Genomic DNA, 20280 nt, shown 5'->3' on the forward strand with positions numbered 1-20280 from the left:
TTGGAAGGGTCTGAGCTTTGGAATTCATTGGTTTGGAGTAAATGAGTAAATTCGGGGCTCCAGGTTCACATGGGTCCAGACCCGGTCTACCTTCTCAGGCATCAGTGGCTTCCTCTGCCCCTGAGTTCTGACTACCCTGTCTAAAGCCACCACCCCATCCCACCTCTGGCAGGACACCCAGCCTCCTTTCAGGGCCCCGTGTCACCCAAATGTGTGGTGATGCTCACACAGCAGGCGGCGTGAAGCAGCCACAGACCTCACTTCAAACTTCCATGGGCCACTCATGAAGCTTTTTTGGTTAGAAAGGATCATGTCAGCTTTCTTCCTAACAAGAGCTTCTCAGAGCAGCATGTTGAAAAAGACATCACAATTCAATTAAAATCTTCCTCCTTTGAACACTCCCAGAGGGGCAAAGCCTCTTGGAATTTGTGAGAAATCTAATTTATAGACACAGTATCAGGAAATAGAATTGTTAACAATGAACAACTGTGTGTCATAGGGATCAAGCAGCAGGCATGGAGCCAGGATTATCTAGGTTCTACCCTCATCAGCAAGCCATCGAACCTCTCTGAGCCTCAGTTTCCTCATCTGTAAAATGGAGATCACAGCCATCAGTTGGTGTTCTGGGAATAATAGAGATTGTGCATGTAAACCAGGTGTGGTGGCTCCCACCTTTAATCCCAGCACCTTGGGAGGCTGAGGCAGGGGGATCACTTGAGCTCAGGAGGTCAAAACCAGGCTGGGTAATATAATGAGACCCCTATCTCTATTTTTAAAAAAAAAAAAAAAAAAAAAAGATTGTTTTAAGAAGCTGGGCATGGTGGCATGTGCCTGTAGTCCCAGCTACTCAGGAGGCTGAGGTGGGAGGATCACTTGAACCCAGGAGTTTGAGGTTGCAGTGAGCTATGATCATGCCACTCCACTCCAACCTGAGTGACAGAGTGAGAACCTGTCTCTAAATAGAATACAATTGTAAAAGATTGTGCATGTAAACAACATTTTAGTACTATCAGGTTTCCTTGATCAACAAACCCCTTCTTTTCTTTTTAAAAATGTGTCCGTTTGAGCAACTAAGCAATACAAAAAGTTAAAACACAAACACAGATAACAGGAAATTGCTTCTCACGTCTCAACTTTCCCAAATCACCAACTCTGTTTCTGTGGATCGTGTTTATGAAGATGTTTTATGCTATGTTATCAAGCAGCCAGCATTCTGTTTTCTTTTCTTTTCCAGGATTGTAATTTTGTACAGTTCTTGCCCCGTTTCTACCTCTTCCTCCAAATTGTCTGTCATTCCCTTTGGGAGTTTTAATACAGTTATTCTACTCTTCAGCATGGCAGGGAGCTTTGGCTGTTTGTAGTTTTAGCTGCAGCAAAAAAAAAAAAAAAAATGTAGCTATGAACATCTCTGTGTCTTCATGGGACAGTGTGTTTCAGCCCAACCAGTTCTGAATTAGAAGAAGCCAAGTGATGTCTTGATTCCAAAGGTAGCAAACAAGGCTGTGCCGCAGTTGCGTGACTTCTGATTAAAAATATACGTTCCCAGGCTCTGCACCTGGAGGCTTGGGTGTAGTAACTCTGGACTGAGGTTCGTGAATTGGTATTTTTACAAAGCACTGCAGGTGACGTGTGATGGTTTGGGAGCCACATTATAAGCCCAACTCCAAAATTCAAATTTGGATTAAGATAAAATGGAGAAAAATCAGAAAACTCAGGAATTAACTCTCAGTCACCAGTGACCTTTCCAAGGCAATTCTGTTTAACAGAAGAGAAAAATGGAGGCAAGGATGGAAACAGATGAGAAGAGAGCTGGGTTGCTGGAGCTCAGAGCAAAGCCCAGGCCTTCTGCTTTGCAGCATCTAATTCCTCCCGCCCTGCCCCCACCCGCCACCATTGCCACAACATATCTACCCAGGAGAATGCCTTCTCGGGGGGTGTCATGTTGTGATTTTAAAACACAAAGGAGCAATTCCTGCTCCCACTCCCTCAAAAAAGATCTACCCTTGATGAACTGAGGCAGAATCTGTTAACAGCCCTGTCAGAAGACCCCACAAAGCTAAAAGCATCCTTTTTGGTTTTGATGTCTTGTCAAGATGCTTCCTTTGAAAGCTCCCAGACAGCCCTGTTATTTCTCCTGACAGCCCTAGTGAAAAGCTCTGCGATGAGACGTGGCATCCCTGTCAAAGCCCGGAGGTGTGATTCCCTGAGAGCGAGCAGCTCTTGAGCACTCCCTGGGCTCAGAGCACTGCTGCCCTCTGGGTAGACCCCTGGGATCCCGGCTCTGCAGCTCCCTCTGGCCTCTGAACCCCCGGGGGCTTGACATCCTCCACTGCAGGAGGCCTCTGCAGTCTGACTCCTCACTTCCCCCAGATGCCTCCCTAGGGAGGTCAAGAGCGGAGCCATGTACCATCCTGACAGCCAGACTGTGAGCCAGCCACCTTGAGAAGTTTCCAGGGGCTGCTCTGGCAGTTTGATCCATTTTTTCCTTCTCCCAGGGGCTGCAGGCCACTTGTAGGGAAAGGTCAGGAAATGCCACCACCTGTCTCTGGAACTGACGGTGGTAAGGAAAAAGAACAAAGGATGCAGAGGAGAGTGCTTCTTGGGGAGCCTTACAGAGCCCTGTACCTTAAAGCTTGCTGCACCTGCGTAGTAGCATCCTCACCTAGGAGCCTGTTAGGAATGCACAGTCATGGCCAGGCACGGTGGCTCATGCCTGTAATCCCAGCATTTTGGGAGGCTGAGGTGGGTGGATCACCTGAGGTCAGGAGTTTGAGACCAGCCTGGCCAACATGGCGAAACCCCATCTTTACTAAAATTACAAAAATTAGCCAGGCGTGGTGGCACATGCTTATAATCCCAGCTACTCAGGAGGCTGAGGCAGGAGAATTGTTTGAGCCCGGAGTGCGGAGGTTGCGGTGAGCCAAGATCGCACCACTGCACTCCAGCCTGGGCAAAAGAGGGAAACTCCATCTCAAAAATAAATAAATAAATAAAAAATAAAATGCACAGTCATAGGCCCTATGCCAGACACACTGAATCAGCATCTGTATTTTAACACAATCCCTAGGTCTACACGTAAAGTTCGTATCTCAGTTTTACTGCTCCAGGCTGTGTGACCTTGACCAAGCTCCTTAACCTCTCTGAGCCTTAGTGTCCACGTAGGGTTTCTGAGAAGTGAAACTTAGCACTTGGCATACACTAAGGCTTTGGTGAATGTTGGCTGTCATTATTGTTGGGGAATTGATTAAGGGAGAATCAGCTGTCGCATTCAAACCCCAATCGTTCAGCCATTCCATGGTAGGGAAGAGAGGCCAAACCCAATGGGCGAAAGTTCCAGATGAAAAGTGAAGAGCTCCCAGCATCTACTTAAAGGAGAAACTTGGAGGTGGGTGGGAAGGATATCTCTCAGCAGCCTGGGCCTTGACTGTTTTAATTTGGGGTTAGCTGAGATTATTGTTTAGCTGTCTGGTTTGAGGGTTTGTTCTTCATTGATGTGCCTCTTTTCCCGCCAGCCCCACCCCACACCTTGAATCCAAGACCCCTCTGTTTCCAGGACCCTGCCCAAAAGGCTTTGACCCTCCCTTGCCTGCAGACCAAAATCCCAACTCCCTGGCGTGGCATTCCAGGCTCTTCGCCATCTAGCCCCAACCTAAGTTGTTCAGCCTCCTCCCTACCTCTGCCCACACACCCCTGCCCCTTACCCCCAGTCCTTGTCATTCCTCAGATGTTTTCTTGCCTTCTGACTTGCTCATGCTGTCTGCTCTGCCTGGGAAGACTAGGTTCCTTTGATAGGAGTCACTCTCACTTTCCTCTACCTCCCAGAATTCTACTCCCCCTTTGAAGCCCTGCTTATCCAGGAGAGGCTGTGTGGTGGTGTGCCAAGAACACAGGGTTTGGACAGACAGGTCAAATCCCAGCTCTGCCATGAATTAGCTGTGTGACCTTAGGTGAGACATTTACCCTCTCTGGTCTTGGTTCTTTCATCTGCAGATTGAGGGTAGTCACAGCTGCTTTGCAGAGTTGTTGTGAAGACTCACCAAGAAAGCATGGAGAATTTGCATTAATAGTAGCTATTACCATTTTATTTCTAAGAAGAGGAAAGTTGCCTCCCCTGGAAAGCCTTTATCTACCCTCCCCCAACCCTGCCCTACAAAATTAAGTATAGCCTCCTCTCTGTTTCGTAAACTCTTTCTCCTTCTTGTATTTGCAACATCCACACTTTCCACTGTCACCTTCTCAAAGAGGAAGTCCCTGACCACCCTGCTTAAAACCTCAGTGGCCCCGTTCTACACTTTTAATGTGTTCCCTGCCTTACTCTCCTCCATGGTGAGCTCTCCATGAGCTGCAATTCTGTCCATCCACCGCTGTATCTTTGGCAACTAGAACAGCATCTGGCACCACTAGGTGCTCTGTCAGTGTTTGTCGACTGCATGAACCAATCACTTTGTGTGCCATTGAAGGGTGTTTAGATGGCAGTGCCCTGCCCAACAGTTGTAGGATGCATTACGCTCCCCTAAAATCCATATGTTGAGGTCCTAACCCCCTATGCCTCTGAATGTGACTGTATTTGGAGATAGGGTAATTAAGGTAATTAATTACCCTAACTCCAAGGTTACATGAGGTCATGAGGGTGGGCCCTAATCCAATATAACTGGTGTCATTATAACAAGAGGAGTTTAGGAAACAGACTCCCACAGAGGGAAGACCTCAGAAAGACACAGGAGGAAGACGGTCATCTCCAAGCTAAGGAGAGAGGCACCTGAAGAACCCAACCCTGCTGGCACCTTGATCTCAGACTTCCAGCCTGCAAAACTGTGAGAGAATAAATTCCTTTTGTCTAAAGCCACCCAGTCTGTGGCATTTTGTCATGGCAGCCCTAGAGAACTAATGTACCAGCTACGAACTCCTTGAGGACAGAGCTGTGGTGTCTTCATCTGTGCACCCCCAGCTGTCCACAGGGTTCTGGCTCATACTCATACTCAGTAAGCAAGGGTCTAATTGAGTTGCATTCCACTTGCAACAGGGAGGGTAATGATGGAAGAAGCACCTTGTGGCGAAGGGAAGAGCCTTGCACAGACACCAGAAATGGCCTCTTTGTCATTGTCTACATAGACTGATCATTTCTCTTTTATATAAACTCTGTCTCTGCAAAAAAAAAAAAACAAGGCATGTATTCCAAGGCAATTTATTCCAAGGCATTGTTATGGTTTCATTATGGTTAGGGTTTCTTTGAGGTGCATAGCAAATGCTGCAGTGGATAAAAGGAAAACTGAGTCAAGATCAAAAACATGTAAAGGCAGCAAGGGTGTATTTGGAGCTCCAGGATCGTTTCCATGTAACATGCACTTGTCACACTCTTAGTTATCCCACGAGGAGCAGGACTTCAGACAGAGAGGGACAACACAGAGAATAGCTGTCTTACCTCCCCTCCCTTCTCTTGGGAACCAGAATCTTAAACAAGTTTGCTTAGTTCTGACTTGTTCAGGCAACCTCCTGAGGGCAGGGATGTTTCTTGCTCCAGATAAGGGATGGTCTGTCTACAGCCATACCACCCTGAATGCACCCGGTCTCGTCAGACAGGGGATGGTGTGATGACTGGCTGGAGTCTCCCCACTGCTGGGCCCTGGATGGTGCAGCCCAAGGGAGAACTCCCTGCTCCCTTTCAGTGTTTTCAGGTTGGCACAGGATGTGACTGTGCCCAGTTCAGACCCGCTGAGACACTGGCCCAGGGCAAGAACCACGACTTGCAACAGGTCTGCTGGGACATGCACCACTCGCTATGGAAGGGACTGTGTTAGAGTTTATTCTTAACATGTATTTTATGTATTCATTCATTCACTTATTTTTTATTTTTGCCAACTTTGACCCAGGCATATCAGACCTGAAGACTTTGCTCAAAACTGCAAGTACCAGACTCCATGGTGCTGGTCCTCACCTTGCTGGTGGTTCACGAGCTTTCAAAATGACAGATGCCAACATGCTACTATCCTTTAGACACCCAATCCCTGGTGCCAGGATCATCCTTCTAAAGGCCATATTTCTTGCAGATCCACCAAGAGAACCCTAATAGATTCTCAAAAGGCTCTGTGTTTTCTGAGCTCTCCTCCTTGTTTCTTTTCTTCCTTCCTCTTTTCTTCTTTTTCATCTGCTTTGGTTTGGATTCCTGGTTGCTGAATGAGTTTTAGAAGATGCTTTTATTTTGAGCCACAGTTTTTGGAACACTGAGAAGCTTCCAGGCCATTTTACCACTATTCACCTCATTTCGGGGGCTCACTTGTTAACAGATTTAAATAATGCGGGATATGGGAAGTTTTGGTAAAAAAAGGTATTTCCTCCCCTGAGTCTACTCCTGCCTGATGTCTTTTTTCTGCAGGAGGATAGTGTCTTTCCCCCTCTCTTTTGAAAAATTTAACTCAAATGTCCCAAGCCCTTTGGCCAGTGGGTGCAAATTTAGAATTTAGCCACATTCTGCTGTGTTAATAGTACTCCCCACAGAACTGTAGAGTCTCCCTTCCCTTACAGAGTTCCTCCACTCATGTAACCCCAACACACATGTTCACACGTGTGCACACGCATGCACACACACACACTACTGAGCATTCACAGGAGATTTTAGCATACCTCATCACTGAGCTGCAGTTCCCAAGAGATAGCCTCCCTACAGTTAATTTGTGATGCTGGGTGTGGTAGCTCACACCTGTAATCCCAGCACTTTGGGAGACAGAGGCAAGCGGATGGCTTGAGCCCAGGAGTTTGAGACCAGCCTGGGCAACAGGGTGAAATCCTGTCTTTGCAAACAAAAAAAAAAAAAAAATTAGTCAGGCATGGTGGCTTATGCGTGTGGTCCCAACTTCTTGGGAGGCTAAGGCGGGAAAATTGCTTGAACTGGGAGGCAGAGGTTGCAGTGAGCCGAGATCGTGCCATTGCACTCCAGCCTGGGCAACAGAGCAAGACCCCATCTCAAAAAAAAAAAAAACCTTTCTGCCTTGATGGAGTTTCTGTTCTTGAATGGTGCTGTCCAATGGGACTTCCTATGATAGAAATGTCCTTCACTGTATTAGACAATGGCCACCAGCCACAATTGCTTCTTGAGCACTGGGAATGTGGCTAGTATGACTATGGTACTGAATTTTTAATCCTATTTAATTTTAACTAAACTCCAAAGGCCACATGTGGCCAGCGGCTACCATATTGGGCAGAATGGTTCTGCACAGAGATACAAATGATAAACAAGTGGATAGACACTTGCTCCTCTTTTAACCACAAAACATTGAAGTATGATGTCAGCTGTTGAAGAGTGCTGTGCAGAAAGCCATGCAGGATGAGGAAATAGAGAGTGCTGAGGAGGCATTGTTTTGCAGAGGGGCAGCTGTCAGCGAAAGCCTCTCTGTGGGAGGGTGACTTTTCAATGGAGACCTGAAAACCAAGCGGTTCTCGGGGTGGGATGTTCTGGCAGAGGTGCTGTGAGGGGAGTGAGGTCCTGACAGAGCCACTGGAGTGTGAAGGGTGGCGGGAGAGGGGAGCCGGGGCTGGAGCCTGCCAGGTCTTGGTGGTGCCATTGCTGGAGATGAACTCTGGAGGCGTGAAAAGTATTTGAGAGGTGAGATCAAGACTCTGAAGATCATGGCAGGCGGAGGCTGGAGGTGGCGGTTTGGGCATGGTCAATAAAAAGAAACGGCTGCCCTCTTCTCTGGTTTGCCCCTGTCCTCTCCACCCCACTGCTGATGAATTTGACCAGCCTACACCTGCCAGTGCTTTCATCTTCGAGGGGCCAGGTTCTGGGTTCACTAGCGGGGGAATGGCCCTTTCCCCAGCCCTGGCCAAGTGTGTCACCGAGCCCCTAAGCAGGGGGGCGTGGGCCTAGACTCTCAGAGTTGTTTGTGAAAATAAGTTCTTCACTTTGACCTTTATGCCCTCTCTTCAGTGGGACTCAAACCCAGGCCCATGGGAGAGGCCAGAGATGATATGCCATCTCCTGCCTTCCCTTCCCTTTCCTTCCTTTTCCTGGAGGTCGGGGATCTTTGCTTCAAAACATGTCTCCCACCTCCTTTAGCCCATCAGCTCTCTATTCTCGGTTCTGGGTTCTGTTAACCTAATAAGCAAATTGTTCCTGTACTTCCAAATCATCATTTGTTTAATGCAGTTCCAATCAAAATTCTAATAGAATTTTATTTCACAGGTGATATTGATTCATGAGACTAGATTATCAAAATAACCAAGAACTGTTTTGCGAAAAGAAAGGGTAATGAGGAGAACTCTACTAGATATAAAAATGTACTCTAAACATACAAAAGTTCTTCTAGAAGCAAGGCATAAGTGCAGTACTCAACAGCTAGATCGAGACACAGATTAGATAACCCAGAACCAACCCTAGTAGATATAAAGTTTGTGTATGATAAAGGAGGTTTCTCAAAAATTAGTTAGAAAATAATAATGCATGCTGCTGAGATGGTTGGTAACTCTGAAGAAAAATGGTTAGAATTGTGTCTTACAGCTTAACCCAAGATAAATTCAATACCAGATGAGTTAAATGCAAAAAATAAGGTTAAAATATTCTTAAGAAAATGTAGATTAATATATTTCAGCTATCAAGACAGGGAATCACTTTCTAAATATAAAATCACAATGAAAGAGGCTACAAGAGAAAAAAATTGGTAAATCTATTAGCTAAAAATGAAAATTTCTACATGTTAAACATTAAAAAATATATAATATGCACAACTAAAAGGTAAGTGATAGGGCCAGACGCAGTGGCTCGCGCCTGTAATCCCAGCACTTTGGGAGGCCAAGGCAGGCAGATCACCTGAGGTCAGGAGTTCGAGACCAGCCTGACCAACATGGAGAAACCCCATCTCCACTTAAAATACAAAATTAGCCTGGCATGGTGGCGCATGCCTGTAACCCAACTATGCAGGAGGCTGAGGCAGGAGAATCGTTTGAACCTGGGAGGCAGAGGTTGCAGTAAGCCAAGACTGCGCCATTATACTCCAGCCTGGGCCACGAGAGCAAAACTCTATCTCAAAAGAAAAAAAGGAAAATGATAGACTGGGAAAAGTTTTGCAACAAACTTAGTAAAGCATTAGTATTATTTATGTAAAGAGAACTCTTGCAAATTCATAAGAAAAACCACTGAATGTCTAAATAAAAATGACATAAGCAGACAATTCACAAAAGAATATAAATAATGAGCAAATCTTTGAAAACAATCCAACCTTATTGTCAATCAAGAAAAGCATACAAGCATATTAAAACAGTTTTCTTGGCCAGGCATGGCTCACGCCCATGATCCCAGCACTTTGGGAGACAGCAGCACGTGGATAACTTGAGCCCAGGTGTTGGAGAACAGCCTGGACAACATGGCAAAACCCCTGGACAACATGGCAAAACCCTGTCTCTACTAAAAATAAAAATTAAATGATTAGCTGGTCATGGTGGTGTGTGCCTGTAGTTCCAGCTGCTCAGGAGGCTGAGGCAGGAGGATTGCTTGAGCCCAGGAGTTGGAGGATTGCTTAAGCCCAGGAGATAGAGGCTGCAGTGAGCTAGAATTGTGCCACTGCACTCCAACCTGGGTGACAGAGCCAGACCCTGTCTCAGAAACAAACAAAAATCCAAAAAACTGTTTTTCCCTATCTAATCAGCAAGGCTTTTTAACAGTAGTATTTTACTACTGTTAAATAGGCTGGATTGTGAGTAGTATTTACTACTGTAAATAGGCTGGATCCAGCTGTGTAGGCTGGATTGTGAGTCAAGCCCTCTCATACACTACCAAAGAAAAGGCCAATTGAGGCCAAAACTCTGCCATACATATGGGTCTAGAGAACCACTTCTAGGCATCCATCTAAAGGTAGTTATCAAAAATAAGGATTAAGGGTATTCACTGCAGTTTTGTTGATAAGAGCCAAAAACAAAATAAATGTCCAACAAAAGTCCAATTGCTGTAAAAAAAGAATGAGTTTATGTCCTTTGCAGGGACATGGATGAAGCTAGAAGCCACCATTCTCAGCAAACTAACACAGGAACAGAAAACCAAACACCACATGTTCTCACTCATAAGTGGGAGTTGAACAATGAGAACACATGGACACAGGGAGGGGAACGTCACACACCGGGGCCTGTTGGGAGACGGGGGACAAGGAGAGGGAGAGCATTCGGACAAATACCTAATGAATGCAGGGCTTAAAACCTAGATGACGGGTTGATGGGTGCAGCAAACCACCATGGCACATGCATACCTATGTAACAAACGTGCACATTCCGCACATGTTTCCCAGAACTTAAAATTTTAAAAAAGTCCAATGGCTGAACATATCATGTGTGGTCTATCCCTACAATGTAATAACATGCATTATAGGGATATACCACACGTGATGATTTCATCACGTGATGAAATAATGATTTTTAAAATCATTATTTTGCTCACTATGGAAATGGGAAACTGTTTAAGTGAGACGAACTACAAAACTGCAATATTGGGGGGGTGATTGCTTTTTTTTTTCTTTTATACTTTTCTGCATTTTCTGGATTTTCTATCATGATTTTTCTTTTATGATAAGCAAAATGTTCATATCTGTTTTCTAGCGCCTGAGTAAATTTCACTTGCCAACCCCTGGGGACACATCTCGCTTCCGAGGTACCATATCTAAAAGTGGCTTGCAAGCACACCATCTGCGACATTCCCTCTCACCGCTTCAGAGGATTTTAGGACCTGTCTACCTTTCCTGTATTCCTTTGTCTCCAAACATGAAATGGTGACCCTCATCCATGTTTGTTTGGTTTGGGCCGGTTTTCACCTCCTTCCAAAAAAAGGAAGAGAAGAAGAATGTGATTTTTCATGTTTCTAAGCACTTTCACGCCGTCTGTGCATCCATAGATGTTCGATTTGGGTGCCTGTTGGGCTGGGTCGTGGGAAAACTCATAAAGAAGTGCCAGTTTCTTTTGCGTTGTGAAGAGACACTGACCCTGTCTTTGTTCTTGTCCACAGATATGATGCTTCCTGGTGTGTTTAGCGGTTGGTGCCATTGCAATTTTCTGTGCTGAAATCATTCTGAAAACTCAAACAGTAGACTTCAGCACACAAGGAAAGCCAAAGCCATTTGAGGGGGAATAAAGCCAAAAGCCTTTCACCTTATTCGTTCCAAGAATCTCACCGCCCCCTCCTTATCCCCCTCCAAAAATAAGCCATTGCACACAGACAGGCAGCATGGCTAGCAAACGAAAATCTACAACTCCATGCATGGTTCGGACATCACAAGTAGTAGAACAAGATGTGCCCGAGGAGGTAGACAGGGCCAAAGAGAAAGGAATCGGCACACCACAGCCTGACGTGGCCAAGGACAGTTGGGCAGCAGAACTTGAAAACTCTTCCAAAGAAAACGAAGTGATAGAGGTGAAATCTATGGGGGAAAGCCAGTCCAAAAAACTCCAAGGTGGTTATGAGTGCAAATACTGCCCCTACTCCACGCAAAACCTGAACGAGTTCACGGAGCACGTCGACATGCAGCATCCCAACGTGATTCTCAACCCCCTCTACGTGTGTGCAGAATGTAACTTCACAACCAAAAAGTACGACTCCCTGTCCGACCACAACTCCAAGTTCCATCCCGGGGAGGCCAACTTCAAGCTGAAGTTAATTAAACGCAATAATCAAACTGTCTTGGAACAGTCCATCGAAACCACCAACCATGTCGTGTCCATCACCACCAGTGGCCCTGGAACTGGTGACAGTGATTCTGGGATCTCGGTGAGTAAAACCCCCATCATGAAGCCTGGAAAACCAAAAGCGGATGCCAAGAAGGTGCCCAAGAAGCCCGAGGAGATCACCCCCGAGAACCACGTGGAAGGGACCGCCCGCCTGGTGACAGACACAGCTGAGATCCTCTCGAGACTCGGCGGGGTGGAGCTCCTCCAAGACACATTAGGACACGTCATGCCTTCTGTACAGCTGCCACCAAATATCAACCTTGTGCCCAAGGTCCCTGTCCCACTAAATACTACCAAATACAACTCTGCCCTGGATACAAATGCCACGATGATCAACTCTTTCAACAAGTTTCCTTACCCGACCCAGGCTGAGTTGTCCTGGCTGACAGCTGCCTCCAAACACCCAGAGGAGCACATCAGAATCTGGTTTGCCACCCAGCGCTTAAAGCATGGCATCAGCTGGTCCCCAGAAGAGGTGGAGGAGGCCCGGAAGAAGATGTTCAACGGCACCATCCAGTCAGTACCCCCGACCATCACTGTGCTGCCCGCCCAGTTGGCCCCCACAAAGGTGACGCAGCCCATCCTCCAGACGGCTCTACCGTGCCAGATCCTCGGCCAGACTAGCCTGGTGCTGACTCAGGTGACCAGCGGGTCAACAACCGTCTCTTGCTCCCCCATCACGCTTGCCGTGGCAGGAGTCACCAACCACGGCCAGAAGAGACCCTTGGTGACTCCCCAAGCTGCCCCCGAACCCAAGCGTCCACACATCGCTCAGGTGCCAGAGCCCCCACCCAAGGTGGCCAACCCCCCGCTCACGCCAGCCGGTGACCGCAAGAAGACAAAGGAGCAGATAGCACATCTCAAGGCCAGCTTTCTCCAGAGCCAGTTCCCTGACGATGCCGAGGTTTACCGGCTCATCGAGGTGACTGGCCTTGCCAGGAGCGAGATCAAGAAGTGGTTCAGTGACCACCGGTATCGGTGTCAAAGGGGCATCGTCCACATCACCAGCGAATCCCTTGCCAAAGACCAGTTGGCCATCGCGGCCTCCCGACACGGTCGCACATACCATGCATACCCAGACTTTGCCCCCCAGAAGTTCAAAGAGAAAACACAGGGTCAGGTTAAAATCTTGGAAGACAGCTTTTTGAAAAGTTCTTTTCCTACCCAAGCAGAACTGGATCGGCTAAGGGTGGAGACCAAGCTGAGCAGGAGAGAGATCGACTCCTGGTTCTCGGAGAGGCGGAAGCTTCGAGACAGCATGGAACAAGCTGTCTTGGATTCCATGGGGTCTGGCAAAAAAGGCCAAGATGTGGGAGCCCCCAATGGTGCTCTGTCTCGACTCGACCAGCTCTCCGGTGCCCAGTTAACAAGTTCTCTGCCCAGCCCTTCACCAGCAATTGCAAAAAGTCAAGAACAGGTTCATCTCCTGAGGAGCACGTTTGCAAGAACCCAGTGGCCTACTCCCCAGGAGTATGACCAGTTAGCGGCCAAGACTGGCCTGGTCCGAACTGAGATTGTGCGTTGGTTCAAGGAGAACAGATGCTTGCTGAAAACGGGAACCGTGAAGTGGATGGAGCAGTACCAGCACCAGCCCGTGGCAGATGATCACGGCTACGATGCCGTAGCAAGGAAAGCAACAAAACCCATGGCCGAGAGCCCAAAGAACGGGGGTGATGTGGTTCCACAATATTACAAGGACCCCAGAAAGCTCTGCGAAGAGGACTTGGAGAAGTTGGTGACCAGGGTAAAAGTAGGCAGCGAGCCAGCAAAAGACTGTTTGCCAGCAAAGCCCTCAGAGGCCACCTCAGACCGGTCAGAGGGCAGCAGCCGGGACGGCCAGGGTAGCGACGAGAACGAGGAGTCGAGCGTTGTGGATTACGTGGAGGTGACGGTCGGGGAGGAGGATGCCATCTCAGATAGATCAGATAGCTGGAGTCAGGCTGCGGCAGAAGGTGTGGCGGAACTGGCTGAATCAGACTCCGACTGCGTCCCTGCAGAGGCTGGCCAGGCCTAGACAGGTAATTCCACCTGCTCACCCAGGCAACAGGGGAGAACGCAGCTTGCTTTCTTTTCGTTGCCAGGGTTAATATAGATTGTAGGGTACAGAGATGTTGACACAGATGGTGGCGTCTTTTTCTTGTAATTAACAAAAAAGAATGATGTATATTGATCACATACAATATGATGTTTTGAAATATGTTTACCTAGTGGGATGGCTCAGTTAAGCTGATTCCCGTATGCATTACCTCACATACTTCTTCTTGTAGTGGAAGGGTCTGGTTTTGGTTTTGGTGTTTTGTTTTGTTTTGTTTTTAGTGACAGAGTCTTGCTCTGCCACCCAGGCTGCAGTGCAGTGGCTCGATCGTAGGTCGTTGCAGCCTCAAACTCCTGGGCCCAAGCGATCCTCCCCCCTCAGCTTATCAAGTAGCTGGGACTTCAGGCATCTGCCACCACACCCAACTAATATTTTAATATTTTGGTAGAGACGGGGTCTCACTTTGTTGCCCAGGCTGGTCTCAAACTCCTGGACTCAAGGAATTCCTTTGCATCTGCCTCCCAAAGTGCTGGGATTACAGGCATGAGCCACTGAGCCCGGCTGATGAGTTATTTGTAAAGGTTCTTTGAAAAAAGAAGAAAAATGGGGGCTGATGGAACCTACGTCCTCATTTGTAAGGCTGTGCCCAGGGGGCAGCACCGCTGGCTGTGGCCTGTTTGGGCGCCAGCCTTCAGGCCTGTCCATTCTGAAGGTTAGTTTTGACTGTTAGAAAACACATCCTCCCTCTGTGTGTTTTGTGTTTGTTGCTGTAAAAACACCAAACATGAAGAGGTTGTTTCTTTTTCTTTTTTTTTTCCCCCTTTTCTTTTTGGATTTTTTAAGAATACATATCCAAGTTTACTGAATCAAAGACCTGAGCTTATTGCTTCTAATCTGAAAAGGCTTTGAAAGTGCTTGATATTTGCCTTGTCAGGGCAAAAGGAAGGTGCCACTGTGCTTGGGTCCCCATAACCCCTTCAAATCTGGAAGAGCCGGGTGTAAATTAGGCCTGTAGAGTCACACAAGTGGGGGGGGGGGGCAGGGCGGTTTCCATGGTTACTAATGGCCGTGTCATCCCCATAATGGGACATGCCACTGAAGCCCTTGGTATTCTGCTTCCTAAGAGGTCAGTGCAAATCAAGGCCTGAAGCAAAGCAGCTTGGTGGTGAGTTGAGAAATGGGGGCAGTGGCAGGGGGAGGGCTGCGGGAGGGAAAGGAAATATTACAAGGAGGAAGACGCACGATTTGCCCAGGTAGGCTTCTCCAGAGGTCACTTAAAAGACCATGGAATGGGCCTCCCAAGTTATCTTTACAAAGGATAAAATAAAGGTAAGAACCTCCAGAATGATTGATAAGGTCCCAAAGGCAGCCCTGGAAATTACCACACCTCTGTCTTAATGAACTTGGACAACTTTGGCCGACCAGGTCGCTCATTAACTCATTGATTCACTAATAAAATGAGGCAGCTGACAAATAAATGAAATTCTCTAGAAACCTTGTTTTAGCCAGTTCCATCCGCTATTAAAAGAGCACTTTAACGAGCAGCCAATCCCAGAATGCCATCATGCTCCATTCTCCTTTCTCCTCCCACTTGCAGGAGGAAATGCCTGTGTGTCAAGGGTGTGGGCACAACCCAAAGGGGAGGGCGTGAGTGAAAGGAGGGGGATAGAAGTGTACTGAGGTCACAATGACAGCAACTTCCCACCTCTACCTGGCCACCTCTGGCCATTCTCCCACCTTAGAAGAACCTACCAGTCTAGCCCATACCTCCCTCATTAAAATGAGGGAGTGACTTTTTTTTTTTTTTTTTGAGACAGAGTATCACTCTGTTGCCCAGGCTGGAATGCAATGGCACGATCTCAACTCACTGCAACCTCCACCTCCTGGGTTCAAGCAATTCTCCTGCATCAGCCTCCCGAGTAGCTGGGATTACAGGCATGCGCCACCCCACCCAGCTAATTTTCATATTTTTAGTAGAGACGGGGTTTTGCCGTGTTGGCCAGGCTGATCTCAAACTCCTGACCTCAGATGATCCACCCACCTTGGCCTCCCAAAGTGCTGGGATTACAGGCGTGAGCCACCACGCTGGACCTCCCATCTTCTATCCTTGATCTTTTCCCATCCATGACACATGTCTACATGGTTGCTTTTTCCTCCCACCCCAGAGAGGACAATAGGGTTCAGTTCCATTCAACAGTACCTTCTGAGCACCTACTGTATGCCTGCTGCTACTCCAGGAGCTAGAAACAGTGCCATGAGAGAGACAGACAACACAGTACCCATTCACTGTGGAGCTCGGGCAGGCCAAGGAGAGAGGAAATCGCATTTTCCTTTACTCATCAGTGTGATATGTGTTACGATGGGGAAGGGCACGGCTCTGGGTCGTGGCTCAGAGGAGGAACACCTAGGTAGGGGGTTAGGGAGCTTCTTGGAGGAAGGGACATCTGACTCAGGGGATGAGAAGGAGTTAGCCAAGTGCACAGACAAGGGAAAGAGGGGTCCACATGGAAGAAGCAGCACAGGCCAAAGTCCAGAGACAAGAAAAGGAATGCCACTGGTGAGAAACCAAAAGAGGTTGGGCATAGCCAAGAGGTAGAGTTTGGGTTCGGTAAAGGATAAGAGGAGGCAAACTGAAAGCAAACTCAATGGTTTTCCATAACAGACAAGCTATTCTGAACAAGTTATGTTTGCTGAATTTGAACAGAAAGATGCTTAGAGTCTCTGTATCCCAAGGTAAGCTCAGATGGCACTTCCAGTCCCCATGGCTGAGTGGGAGGTTGTCTAGGGGCGGCGGTTCTCCAGAGGCCCCCGTCCCCATCTCTTCTCTCCCAAGCTAATACCACCACCACCAGTTGAAAATGCACATGGGGGTGGGATGTTATCCTGCCTGATGCTCCAGTGGCCCAAAGAAGACAGTAATGAGGGAGGGAATGTTAAAACCATACAGAAAACCTTTGGGGAGGAAGGATGGAATGATGAACGAAGGTCGCCTGAATAGCAGAGGTCGAGGTAAGTGCTCTGACCATACATGGTCTTACTTAATTCTCCTAGGGAGGTAGCTTCTCTATAAACCCAGAAACAGACTCAGAAACCAAAGAACTTACCCACATTCACCCAGCCAACACATGAGTTTGTCTCCAGAGTCCTCACTCTTCCTCCTGCCATCTTTACCTCATTATTTCTGACAGAAATTCTCCATTTCTAGTATACCCCCATTCTCAGGACAGGGACTAGCTGTGTTCACAAAAAAAAAAAAAAAAAAAAAGGAACATGCAGGAACCCCACTTTATGTTTAATTATGGTAAATGCCCCACCTGTGAGCTAGAAAACATCCCTAAACAGGATGCTAAGATCTGTTCCACATGTGGCAACATCAGATATCTCTGATGGCTCCCTGATATTTTGGAGGTCCATTGTTTTGTTTTGTTTTGTTTTGTTTTGTTTTGTTTTGTTTTGAGATGGAGTCTTCCTCTGTGGCCCAGGCTGGAGTACAGTGGTGCCATCTCAACTCACCCCAACCTCCGCCTCCCAGGTTCAAGCGATTCTCCTGCCTCAGCCTTCCAAGTAGCTGGAACTAAAGGCACGTGCCACCATACCCGGCTAATTTTTCTATTTTTTTTAGTAGAGGTGGGGTTTCACCATGTTGGCCATGCTGGTCTCAAACTCCTGACCTCAGGTGATCCATCCGCCTCAGCCTCCCAAAGTGCTGGGATGACAGGCAGGAGCCACCGCGCCCCACCATTGGAGTTCCATGGTATTGAGAAAGGGGCTGCCTTCTGCACTAGGGGTGGCATTGAAGGTTCTCCCACATCCTGGACAGAGGCACTCCTTAAAGGAATCTTTCAATTTAAAGGGAAAAAAAATCTCTCCAAATTGCTTCACAGTTTTCATGAACCAAACACATGAGTCTCTTGAATTCATAAATATTCAGTGATGTCCCTATTTAAATACTTATTTATTTAGGAACCTGCAGTTCAGTTCAGTTATGACACACAATAATCCTGAAATAATTCATGGTTTTGACTTTATAAAAGGTGTTATGTGATGCACAAGAGGGTGAAGGGGGAGGAACTTGAGCAAGCAGCTGAGAGCTGGCTCTAGGACTAGATTTCCTCTGTAGGCGTTAAGCATCTCCTGCAACCAAATCTCTCTAACCTCTGCAAAGCTTAGGACAGCATTTGACTCAGTCCAGGCTCACCTCGGCCCTGAGGTTAGACACAAAGATAAGGAATACTTCCCAGCCTTTGAATTGTGTTGTCTTGATTCAGTCCCTGTGTCTGAACAATGTTTGAGCCATTCCATTGAGGGACCTGTCCTAGGAAAAGGCTGAAAATTAGATTTATTTTTTCGGAAAAATGAGTCAACGTACTTGAGCAAGACACTGTCAGACATCAGCCTTGATGTTTGGTCAAATGGAATATTCCGTTACTATTGCTAGTGAGGGTTCCCATTGATTGACACCCACTGTGTGCTCAGCTGCCTTCTAAGCACGTCTACTAAGTCACTTCAACTGTGAGGTAGGTACAGCCTTGTCCCCATTTTATAGAGGGCAAAACTGAGGGCCAGAGAAAATGAGTAACTTGCCTTGTGTTCCTCAGCCAACAGCTGGAAGACCTTGGAGGCCACCTCTCAACTGTCAGGCCAGTGCCTGACCCCAGCCACTATGGCCCTGCCCTCTCCAACAGTGGCACCACCAGCATAGCCCAGAACAAACAGAGTGTGGTCATTTCTTGATTTTGTGTGAGAGTGGAAACTAATCCACAATGTATTCATTCAGCAAGAACTTTAGAGAGCCCTGTTTGTGCCAGGCCCCGTGCTAGTCTGTGTAGATTTGCCAGAATGTCCAAGACACAGCCCCTACCTAATCTCAGTTAATAAAGGTGAGAAATGGACATAGAAACACCTGTTTCATGAGAGTAGTGCACACAGAAACCGGAGGAGCTAGGAGGGGGAGAGGTGGCTTTTCCAACATGTTGTCTGATTCAGAACCTTCCCACCAACCTACATGTGCAAGCCGCCTTCCCATTTATTTTAAACAAAGAATTCTGAGGCTCAGGAACCTGCCAGAGTTCACTCAGCCAGTGTCTAAAATTGACTCCAAAGCTCCAGCCACCACCTTCGCTGCCTCCTGATTTCTGTCAACAGTTTCCAACTCCTGATGACTAGGAATGACTTTGGAGAAGAGGAAAAAATTGTGAAATGTCAGAAAGGTATTTTCCATGGTTCGGCTTGGTTAAAATTTTTAAGGCTGCTAAGCATTGCATTCTGGTTACAATTTAAGATCCAGAAGAGGTATGCCCTCACACTCTGTTCAGATTAGCTGTCCAAATGCAGATATTTGAATGAATGAATGAATTAATTAACTAATTAATTAATGAGTGAATGAATGAAAATATTGTTGTCGACTGTTTCCCTCTCTCCTGTACCAGACCCTTACCGGCAGGGACCATATATCATTAATCTCTGAATCCCTAGTTTAGATTCAGAGCAGATGCTGAATAACGGTTTATTGAACGAACCAGAGAATTTTAGAAGATAGTTGGGATCTGGTATTTCAATCCTTTTGCTTGTCCTCATTTTTTTCCCATCACTCATTAGTTCCAATGGTTGACAGCAGCGAGAGGAGAGGGATTGGACACAGTTTGCTTCCTGTGTATGAAAAGCTCAAGAGAAAGGCCTGTTGGAGAATCTGTCACCAGATATTTACTGGTGATGCTTCTCAGGGACTGCCCGTTAGTCTGATTTCCCTCATGCCTAACAGGGAGTTAACTGATACCACTTCCACTTACTTAATTCTGGAGCTTCTCACCCTAGGAATTCTCACTGTGCTTTGGGTGACTTGTGGAGGCTTAGCCACCATGAAATCCAGCCCCCTCATTTTCAGAGGAAGGATGTAGGTCCCAGGGAGATGAAGTCACTAGCCCAGAGACATTCCTAATAAGTGATTTGGTTCATTCATCCATCAAGTATTTGTGGAATGTCTGCAGTGTGCCGGGCTCTGGAAGGCAGTGTGCCCAGCATGTCCCTGCCCTCATGGAGCCCTTGGTCTAATGGGAAATGAAGTTTTAACCAATCTTTAATCAAACAAAAACGAAAGTTGCTACACTGACATGTTCTTTGGTGCCGTTAGAGTATAGAATATGGGAATTTGAGGATTTAAATAGCAGGTTTAAGGTTTAGGGGACACTCCCTAAAGAGGTAATGGGGCCAGGCACAGTGGCTCATGCCTGTAATCCCAGCACTTTGGGAGGCTGAGTCACGCAGATCACCTGAGGTCAGGATTTCGAACAAACCTGGCCAACATGGTGAAACCCTGTCTCTACTACAAATACAAAAATTAGCTGGGTATAGTGGTGCATGCCTGTAGTCCCTGCCACTTGTGGGGCAGGAGAATCGCTAGAACCCAGGAGGTGGAGGTTACAGTGAGCCGAGATCGCACAACAGCACTCCAACTTGGGGCACAGAGCAAGACTCCATCTCAAAAATAATAATAAATAAGTAAATAATAAGAAGAAGTAATGGATGGATTGAAAACCAAAGGGTTA

General features: G+C 47.1%; 1 protein-coding gene across 2 annotated transcripts in view; it reads left to right on the plus strand.

Annotated features, from left to right (window-relative positions):
• Positions 1–20280, plus strand: part of ZHX2 (zinc fingers and homeoboxes 2) — a 193819-nt gene that overhangs the window by 159640 nt on the left and 13899 nt on the right. For both annotated transcript variants that reach the window (XM_034966543.3, XM_063606886.1), the window contains exon 3: positions 10982–13718. In XM_034966543.3, coding sequence (XP_034822434.2) covers positions 11201–13714 — 2514 coding nt within the window. In that variant the 5' untranslated portion in view covers positions 10982–11200 and the 3' untranslated portion in view covers positions 13715–13718. The remainder of the gene's footprint in view (positions 1–10981; positions 13719–20280) is intronic.

This window comes from Pan paniscus, chromosome 7 (genome assembly GCF_029289425.2).
Source record: "Pan paniscus chromosome 7, NHGRI_mPanPan1-v2.0_pri, whole genome shotgun sequence".
In the NCBI taxonomy this organism is placed as follows: domain Eukaryota; kingdom Metazoa; phylum Chordata; class Mammalia; order Primates; family Hominidae; genus Pan; species Pan paniscus.